Source organism: Etheostoma cragini, chromosome 23 (assembly GCF_013103735.1).
Source record: "Etheostoma cragini isolate CJK2018 chromosome 23, CSU_Ecrag_1.0, whole genome shotgun sequence".
NCBI classification, from domain to species: domain Eukaryota; kingdom Metazoa; phylum Chordata; class Actinopteri; order Perciformes; family Percidae; genus Etheostoma; species Etheostoma cragini.
Window position 1 is genome coordinate 8,268,731 of NC_048429.1, and position 9,804 is coordinate 8,278,534.

The 9,804-nt window shown below is 38.9% G+C and overlaps 1 protein-coding gene and 1 long non-coding RNA gene across 5 annotated transcripts in view; one reads left to right on the forward strand and one right to left on the reverse strand.

Moving 5' to 3' along the window:
* Positions 1–4,225, reverse strand: part of LOC117938686 — a 71,572-nt gene extending 67,347 nt beyond the window's left edge. The window contains exons 1-3 of the long non-coding RNA XR_004655467.1: positions 3,936–4,225; positions 3,192–3,255; positions 2,887–2,973 (exon numbers count right to left, since the gene is read on the reverse strand). This is a non-coding gene — a long non-coding RNA (uncharacterized LOC117938686). The remainder of the gene's footprint in view (positions 1–2,886; positions 2,974–3,191; positions 3,256–3,935) is intronic.
* An 802-nt stretch (positions 4,226–5,027) lies between these two features.
* The window catches only part of nrf1 (nuclear respiratory factor 1), a 17,023-nt gene continuing 12,246 nt past the window's right edge, over positions 5,028–9,804 (forward strand). The window contains exons 1-3 of one of the 4 annotated variants that reach the window (XM_034863460.1): positions 5,028–5,181; positions 7,088–7,208; positions 7,403–7,547. In XM_034863460.1, the coding sequence (XP_034719351.1) occupies positions 7,131–7,208; positions 7,403–7,547 (223 nt within the window). In that variant the 5' untranslated portion in view covers positions 5,028–5,181; positions 7,088–7,130. The remainder of the gene's footprint in view (positions 5,182–7,087; positions 7,209–7,402; positions 7,548–9,804) is intronic. The other 3 variants (XM_034863457.1, XM_034863458.1, XM_034863459.1) reach the window with 3 other exon arrangements.

Sequence of the window (9,804 nt, forward strand, 5' to 3'; positions counted from 1 at the left end):
TCTACTCTGTTTTGAGCCATTGTAGTCAGAAAATACCACTGATAGTGAAAGCAGATAATACATTACAAGAAAAAGTGAGCGTTGAGGAGATTGGTGGACCAGATGGTTAGAAACATGAAGAAACATGTCTTGTAGCAGGTAAACTAGAGCCAAAATATGGAATCAACAAATACTCAACAAGTGCCTCACTGGCTTCCATGTGTGTGTGAGGTACTTTAAATGGTCTACATCTATTCATATTCCCTTCCTGTTAAATGGTAAGTTACTTAGAAACAGGAGAACATCCAATCTAATATCTAAAAAGCATTTGTCACTGACAACAACCTTCACCAAATCCCCCAGGGAGTGGGATCTGTAAAAAAGAATGCTGGTGTTGTGTTTTGTTTTTGTCTCCCTCCTTCCTGTATTTCCTTTCTTTGTTTTGGTGTGGAAACATTTGGTTACAGGGAGGGATTGTAGAGGAGGTACACTGTGCCTTCTAGGGTATGTGTAGTGTACTTTTCTGTATATTGTCATGTAGACCAATGTTTTGCACTTTTGCTTGAATAAAAAATGAATTTGATTGCAAAAAAAAAAAAAAAAAAAAAGAATGCTGGAGCGGCTACTTCTGAGCCAAAGTTGTGTGATCACCTAGAAACCATTGGATGCGACATCAAAGTAAGTGCTTGATCTTGTATCAAAGCATTTAATTTCCCTCACTTTAGTCCAAACACTGCTCCCATTCACCTATGGAGTCCTTGTGTTCTTAGAAATGGGTATAGGTTCTTTGTAGGCTATATAACAAGCATCCAGAGTGCGCTATAAGGTTGCTGATATTGATCAGTGACATTAGACATATATATACACTGCAAATTTGGTTACTCTTGTTGCACAATAATATGTTGTACTTCCAAGGTTACACTAAATACATAATTTTGTTTATTCATTGCTAATACAATATACATGTACTTTCTGCAACTGGAAGCAAATTCAACAGCAAAGTACACCCCTAAATCAAATAGAATCCACAGAAAGATAACATAGCATACATATTGGATTTATTTTTGCTATTACTAAGATACTAGATGGAAGTAAACTCTGAATGCTCTAAGAGCAAAAAAAAGTGAATGAATGTGTTGTATCATTCAGTGGGCATGACTCTGCAGAGAAGCAATTCAATTCTCTATTAGTTTAGTTTTCGCACAATGCATGGTACTCCTGTGCCCCCTGCTGATCATGCAAAATATTTCACCTGTTATAGCCAACGTATGAACCCCTGGAAAGTCCAATAACCTTAGGGAAAGGAATATACTTGATAATCAACGACATTTACATTAGTATTCTTTGTGTTCTTTCAGTGAATTGATCTAAGACACACATTGCAAAAGGAACACTAAGTAAGTGAGTTGCAGTACTGTTAACACCTACACCTTTTAAGATTATTCTTTTGGGGACTTTTCCCTTTAACACCTACACTTTGACTTTAGGCTGTTGCAACCTTTTGGCTAGAGATTTAAAAATATGCCTGTTTTAATCTTTTTTGGCTGAAATGATTTGGACAGAGAAGTGAACACAGTAAACTGCACACTCAGTCTCATACTGTTCAGATGCCCTTAAACAAGGCAGGTATCCAACAACTGCCACAATGCACTTTCTGAGAGGCCAGCAGCACAATAGCATAATTGTGCTTATGTGAGAAGTTAAAACAGCAAATATAAATATAGAGACAACATGATTTTCTAGCATGTAAAAACTGTGAAATTGACTGGAGGTGATAAGACTGAAAAAACTATAGCTAGGAAAACTAGGAACTCATTTTCTTTCCCCATCACCTTCTACTTCTCTTCGTCTACTACTACTCTTGCCTTGACCTCTCCAAGGCTTGTGACGATCCACACAATTACCTTCAATTATCCTCACTTCCGCCTCACCAATTACGTCCATTATTGATTCCAGACCCCTAGGCTGTAATCCTTATCTATACCCAACCACAGCCCATGGAGGAGAAAGCAGAATAGGCCCAAATAATAGGACCTTGGTTCATTAACACTCTCCAGCTTTTCACTCCATCTACGACACCGTCACCTACCTAATGAGATGGTTTTCCGCTGCAGTGCACTTCAGAAATAAATGTGCAAAGTCAGTACTTCTAAGTAGCTACATCTTTGCTAAGGGGATCCATTGCATTTAATCCTAAAATGGTCATCAGAGTCAGAAAGCCGAATATAAAAACAGAACTAACTAATTATAATTGACATCCGAAATATAGATTTTTGCAATGAGAACTCAAATGCATTTTTTATCTCTTAATAGGGTTCTGTAAGCAACAGTGTAAAGTATACCCATCCATTTCTGACTAAAGTTTGTCGATCATGTAGCATTAGGATACACTGTTACTATTCTAATAATATGGCATTCTGTCTGCAGATGTCAAAAGCAAAGACAGAGACATTACAGTGAGACATTGTAGAATGAAGGTTAGTTACACAGGATGGAAGCTGTAAAATGTGGAGTCACACTCTGCGTCTCTTCTGCCAGATTTTTGAATATGACACTCGATGACATTTAGTGAGACACAAACATAAGCTGTTGTCACCACACACTAATGTAAAACATCCATCATCTTGAATACATGCCAGGGTACCTGTGGAGAGCTGCCCCAATGATGCTTCACTATCATCCCCTGTTCTTGAGAGTTCCAAGTGTGATTTGTAATGCAATGCTGCCTCCTTGAGGCATGTTGAAAGTTGTGGATGCTGGCCAGTTGGAGCAGTAAAACTTCTAATGAATATAGTTTTCATCTTGTTCTCTATTGCTAATGGTCACGGAAAGTTACCAAACATAACTTTGTTGTATGCCTACAATGACGACAAAGTGTCTTATGATAGGAAATTGTCAAAAACGTACCCTTCCATCCTTTCAGTCGGGTATCCATGGAACTGTCACCTTGTAGCATCACCAAACATTGTCCATCTCACCTTATGTCCCTTGTACCTATTTGGAGTGCAAAGTAGGGGAGGATTTTAGCATCAGGGAAGTCCAGTAAACGTTAAAGTGTGGCCACCAATACAGACCAAAATATCCCGTGTCAAGGATCGTTGTAGTCCTTAATGAATACTGAAACAGATAAAATACCTAGATACAATACCGTTAAATGATATTATACAGTGTAGAGAAGCAGTTAACTGGCAATAAGATTGAGAATCTTTTACCTTCCTAATTTATTTGACATCCCTTTCATATGAAGTACTCTATTTGGATCTAGAGCATATGAACCTATAAAAGAGAAGAGAAAATTAGGCCACTTAAAAATCTTTCATGTTAATTTATGTAAGTTTACTATCATATACACTTATTTGCCAGTATATGTGGGACAGTTAGCTCAAGCTAAGGCAGTCTAATCCAACAGTCCTCCAATGAATCCTACCTTCATTAAGGTCAATGTTTTGGTTGAAACTGTTTTAGAGATGTCTCGATTCAATTTTATGATACTTTTTTAGGCTGCAGTTTGTGGTTCTGTTAAATTGTATTGCGTTATAATGACAGCTGTTTCTTTTTGTCCACTCCATATATATCAATAAGAGTAGGCTAAATAACAGAATAATTTCTCTGTATAAAGCAGCACAAACTCCAGCCTCCAAACTAATCATAAAGTCTCTCTAAAACAGTTTTAACGATTACTGAACATGATAACCTTCATGGAGGTAGGATTTATTATAGGACTGTTGTATTAAACTTATTTTTACAGACTGCATTAGCTTTAGATATGTATTCCGACTGTAGCAATGCAACAGTGTTCCTATTAGCTGGTACCTCGGTAAACAATACATCTGCCTGTACAAGCCTAGCTAGGTCCAATTAGAAACACTTAACATTTTGTGCAGATGTAATCCCTTTAATAAATGTGTCCTATATTGTTTGTTTGAATAATGTTTTAGAACAAAAATTCTACCAACCTCTTGGGGGAATCAACAGTTTCATGTAGAAATGTATGCTGTCCATGAAAATGGCACGTAGGCCTGAACTACACAGGTGTTTGCTATAACGTTAATTTGGAATGTTCACTTTGGCCTAGCGTCAGTTGCTCTTTCTCGGCATGACATTTTCCCAAATTAGGACTTTAGCACCTTTTTTGAACACTAACTCTAAATACTTAACCTCAACCGCTTTTCTTGTTCTTTCTGGCTTTGTTTGTAGCCCACTAAGCAGATAACTTTACAACGACGGTGTTAGGGTGCTTCTGTTGAGCTGAATAGAATGGGCGTGGTTTGCCAGGTCTTGTGAAGCGTTTAAAGACAATCGGAAATATTGGACAACATAAATGGCGCATGAATGACCAATTTCTAAAAATGTACAATCGATGTGCTCGGAAAGGGGGGTGCCTTAGTTTCCAAGGAGTAGCCAACGGACACTTAGTCATCAAATGCCACATGTACTGTAATAATGAACGTTGAAATGTATCACTTTTCCTAACAATGCTACAAAGTGCTTTACACAGGAAAAAACGGCTGTACGGTTCTTCTTTGTTTAAGTTTTATTACTATGAACACTTGCCCTGCATTGCCTCGTGGTTAACATTTTCGATGTTCGATGACTTCATGAATATTACCAGCTTTGCAACAGCTGTACGTAAAGACACGTTTTTGCAAAAAAAAATTCAATCATTATTGTGTTCTTGCACTTTTTACTCACGTTGTTCGTGTGGCCACTTCATTTATGATTTATTCCTTGTAAAGCATTTGTGACTTATGTCACTGAAAAGCGCTATACTATTGCCTTTTGTTACTTACTTACTTATTTTTCCCTAAAGAAATGAAACCATTGGTTAAATTGTATACTATGTTTTCTGGACATAACGACACATCCTCATATATAGTTTATGCAACACCATAACATGTACTCTCGATGAAACGAAAGAAATGAACAATAGAGATGTGCTTTTGCGTACTTGTGACTAGAGGGGTTTCAAAATGCATGTCTGAATCACTGAATTAGTCTACTTTGGTCTATGTTTGAATCGTGACTGTAGGAGTCAGAAGCTCAAGGGGGGCACCTGAAGGCATCACTAGTGCAGATCAGTGTTGTGTGCGGTCTGCGCGCTGTGTTTGCTGCGTTTGTTGCTGGATCCCCTCTGTCGTCCATTAGAGCTCGGTTCCATCCCCACTGTACGGCGCAGGCCCGAAGTAGCGCAGCCGCTCTGAGGTTAGTGCCCTACCGCGCAATCTCCATCTATTTCAGCCCCGGCGCAGCCGCATCATCGAACCCGGCAGCGTTGTGTTGAAAGATGCAGATTGTTTAGATGTTGACTGGAGCAGGTTTAATGATATAAAAATGGATCTTTAGGGGAATCATATTCTAAGCGCGTATCGAGAACAAGCTCAGAAAGAGTAGAATAAATGTGGACGAGACGCAGGCCGCTGGGCCTGTTGTAGCGTGTGTTTTGTTTCATATTGCGCGGGTTTCATGCTAACCGATGCGTTACCAAGGTTTAACGTAACCTTTTATTGATGAATTCATTTGTTTTCAGTGTCCAAACATCATGAACTTGCTGCTGTACACGATTAAAGATAATGTTCATTCAGATGACCAAAGCTATACCGCCAAATGGTTAGCTAGCTAGCTTATTAGCCAAATGTAGGGCATTGCTAGCTTAGCTCGGTTTTGCAGTCGTTTTCATCAGACCCGGCAAATCTGCTAAAATGACAGTACCGTAACGTTTGAGCAGTAACGTTGCCTACTTAACAGAGTTAATTATCCGTACAAACTAGGTGATAGGACATTTGCCTTATTACAGTCTATGGATATGATTAAACATCAATGTTATTGTCGTGTCGCGCACAGATCCGTGCATCATCCCATTGGTCCTATCCGCAGCTAACGTTACAGTCCATGTAGTTGTAAAATGGATCTTGCAGGCCAATGCCTGGCTTCTGTTAATAAGAAACATTTTGCTTTGTAATGTTGTAATGGTGGGTAACAAGCCGGTAACAACATTCCCGTCAAAGTCTATTTTAAAGAGAACACGATCTGTCAAAATATATATTCCATATAACAACTGCCCTCCATGAATCAACTGAACAGGTTATACCACATTAAACTGCCCCAGTCAGTGGTTCATTTCACTCAAAAAGCTACATTGACCCTGTATTAATTGATTCGTTGATGTCTTGAGTGAAAAAAGCATATTGTGTATGTTTAGCTGAACCCATGAGTGATTTTTCACCCCTTTGTCAGACTATATCACTCTACGTAAAGATGTATTTCACCAATAAATATGCATAACATGCAAGTCTATGCATACTATCTAAGTCTATGCATAACATGCATGGACTTGCTTACTGACTCTTCCCTTTAACTAATATAAAACTATGAAATGCTAAATAGTTCTATGAAATATCTATTAATGTCTTGAATGTATATCTTGCAAAAACTTTTTTTTAAGACCAAATATATATATATTTTTTATTTGAATGCTTTGATCAGTTATTCCAAATGAAACTCTCCATTAATGCAGTATACCGCCTCCTATAGGTAGAGCACCAGTGGTGCAACCAGTACACCTAAACGAAAAGTTCAAAGATAACAGGGCATATCTTTCCACTATTAAGACACACTTTTTAGGCAGTTGAAAGAGTAATAACTATTGTGCACTAATGTAACAGAATCTTGTGAAATAAATTATAACAACGACAATGGTGCATGGTCAGACAGTTTTGTCCTAAAAAGCTCTTAATTCCATGAACTTTTTATTCATGGTGCCCCTATGTTCACATAAATACACAAAATACTTGCAGTATCTTGAAAGATTAATGTACCAGGAAGTATTTCTTAATAAACAACATGATAAAGCTATGCCATCATATGATTATAAGCATATGTTGCAATATAGATAATAGTAGATTTTTTGGACATGTTACATCATTGTGTACATGCAATAATATGCATCTGTTAAGATGTATATCAATTGCCAATACAGCAGGAATTACTTCTATACCAGTTATGTGCTATATTATAATTTATAGATGGAATTTACTCAGGCGACATATAGGGGTAAGACAGTTCATCAGTTAGTGTCAATATCTAATTATTTTCCTCTTTCTCTCCTCAGTCATTGTAACGCGGATCCAGCTGTGTACACCAGGTGGCCGATAATGGACGAGCACGTCGTTCACCAGACTGAACACATGACCACCATCGAGGCCGGCGCCGTCAGCCAACAGGTCCAGCAGGTGCCCTTATAAGCAGAATAATTAAACTGTGGAAACCAGGAAGGATGAAGAGGCAGTCCTCCTCTTTAGCCCAAGTCCCATTTCTCACAAGATATTTAAACAACCAGCTAGTTAGATTGTTAGACTAGAACAGAAACAATATTTCATCAGTCAATTTAAACCAATTCTATTTGGATTATTACTGTATACTATAGGTACACGTGACCACCTTTACCGAAGCGTCCATGATGAGCGCTGAAGAAGACTCAACGTCCTCACCTGATGATGATCCTTATGACGATACGGACATCCTCAACTCAGCTGGCACTGATGAGATCACAGCTCACCTGGCTGCCGCAGGTACGTCTTGAATCTACCCAGTAGGGAGAAGCCGAGCATTTGGTGGTTCCAAATTAGTGGGACTAATTTAGATGCATCTAAGAACACTTAAGAAGTTTCCCAAACAATGTCTGGCAGACAAGCAGATGCTTTTTTCTTGCATCTCTGATGAATTCTGCTAATCCAGTTTATCATCCCATAACCACCTGAGTTAAGTGTAATGCTTTTAATTAAACAACAGGTGGTGCCAGAGGACTGTTTTGTGCCCATCTACAGTACCCATCTACTAAATCTCTTCCTTCTAAGCTCCTGATTTTTTGTCTTTTTTGTCTTTTCTCTTTAAAGTTGTCTAGGAATCAAATGCTCCAAGTGAGCCACAATTGCAACTCTGATCCATTTTTTAATTTTGCTGACATCTTTTAAAACATTTTTTTATCCAAACCTAGTAGATCAATAGCCTGTCTACTCGGGATCATTGACTCTTTTTCGAAATTTTCAGGTTATAGTGTAAATTGGTCCAAGTCAGAAGCATTGCCTTTAACAGCTCAGTGCCCCATAACAGCCTCCCAATCTGGTGCATTTCTGTGGCCCAAGCAAGGTATCGTATATCTGGGTATTAAATTCCCTCTCCAGTTAAAAGACCAGGTTAAAGTTAATTTGGAGACGTTATTTTAATAAAATCTCTTTTGATGTTAAAAGACGGGCAACTCTCGTGGCCAGGTTGGATCAGTGGCAGTGCAGCCGTACCTGTACTGGGAGGTTTATGCCTCGACGTGGTCCAGGGTTGGAATCCGACCAGTGACGATTTCTTTTGTGTCCCCCCTTTCTCTCCCCTTTCTCACTTAACTGTCCTGTCAAAAATTAAAGGCGGAAAAGCCCCAAAAAATAATCTTAAAAAGAAAAGATGGATGGCTCTCATTAGTAGGGATGGTCAATGTTATAAAAAATGGTTTGTGTTCCCAAGCTGAACTACCTTATCCAATCTCTTTTTTTGGAGGTTCCCCCGTCATATTTCAAATGGTTTGACAGAATAACAAATACATTATTTGGAATGGTAAATATATGATAGAGATGGCTTGGGTCTAGATATAGTACTATTAATATGCTTTAAAATTAAGGCATCGTGCCCACTGGTCACTTCCTCCTGACAGCGCCGCACCCTGGTATTGTATTGAGCAATCTTTTTTTGCTCCATTATTACCCTTGCAATGCCTGAGTGTTAAACCGCATGGTAAGACAAAAACATGTCCTATAATCTCTCACTTCAATGTTGTTTGGACCAAAGTGGACCTGCTGTTTGAACTGGAACCATATCGAAATGCTTCATCAAGTGTTTGGCGAAACCCAACGTTATGTATCTATTTTGGAGGGATTGGTTAGAAAAGGAAATTGTCACATTGGGGCATCTGTATCTCTCTGGCAAATTCAAATCCCTTGAGGATGTGGGACAGCAATTTGGAATCCCTAGGTCTCAGGGTTTTAGATATGTTCAACTTCGCCATCTGTTGTATTTTTGGATCCAGTTCTTCAGCCCCAACGGCACCGGATAAGGTTTAGATAAGGTGTTGTTGAAATATTTAAAATTAATGAGGTTGTATTCTATGCGGATGCCCTCAAAAAGACATAGGAAAGGGATTTGAGTACTACCCTCGATGATGAGGAGCTGGACAGACTCTGTAGGAATATTAAAACTATGTTACGCAATGTGAGGGTGCGCCTCATTCAGTTCAAGATTATGCATTGCTTCTAATGCATTCCCTCCAGATTGTTTAGAATTGGTCTGAAATGCATGCCAATTTGTTAGAAAAGTAAGACAGAGGACAGCCAATTACTATATGTCCTGTGATAAGGTCCAGGAATTTTGGACTGGGATACATGATAACCTATGTCGGATTACAGGGACACAGCCCAAGATTATTTGTTCTGGGAGATGGATCAATCCTTAAAGGGAGGGATCCACACATAAGAAGCTGGGTCCAGACTAGTTTGATAATAGCCAGACAGATTATTTTAGGAGGATGGAGGAATGAAGGGGTGCCGTCAAGGAGAGGCGGCGTTTAAAAAAAAGTGATGATAAACGGTTTGCCAGAGATGGATGTATATACTAGGAAATGGGGAAAGCACTGGAGGGCTCCTAAGATGCTTTGTGCTGGGAGGGACGTGTATGATGGGCTTACGGTGTCGCCATTCATACATGTTTATTGTCTTTTATGTAATGGTTTTGAATATTGTACTGTGTCAGCTTTCTGGATTTTTGTCTGGGTGGGTGGTGAGGGGG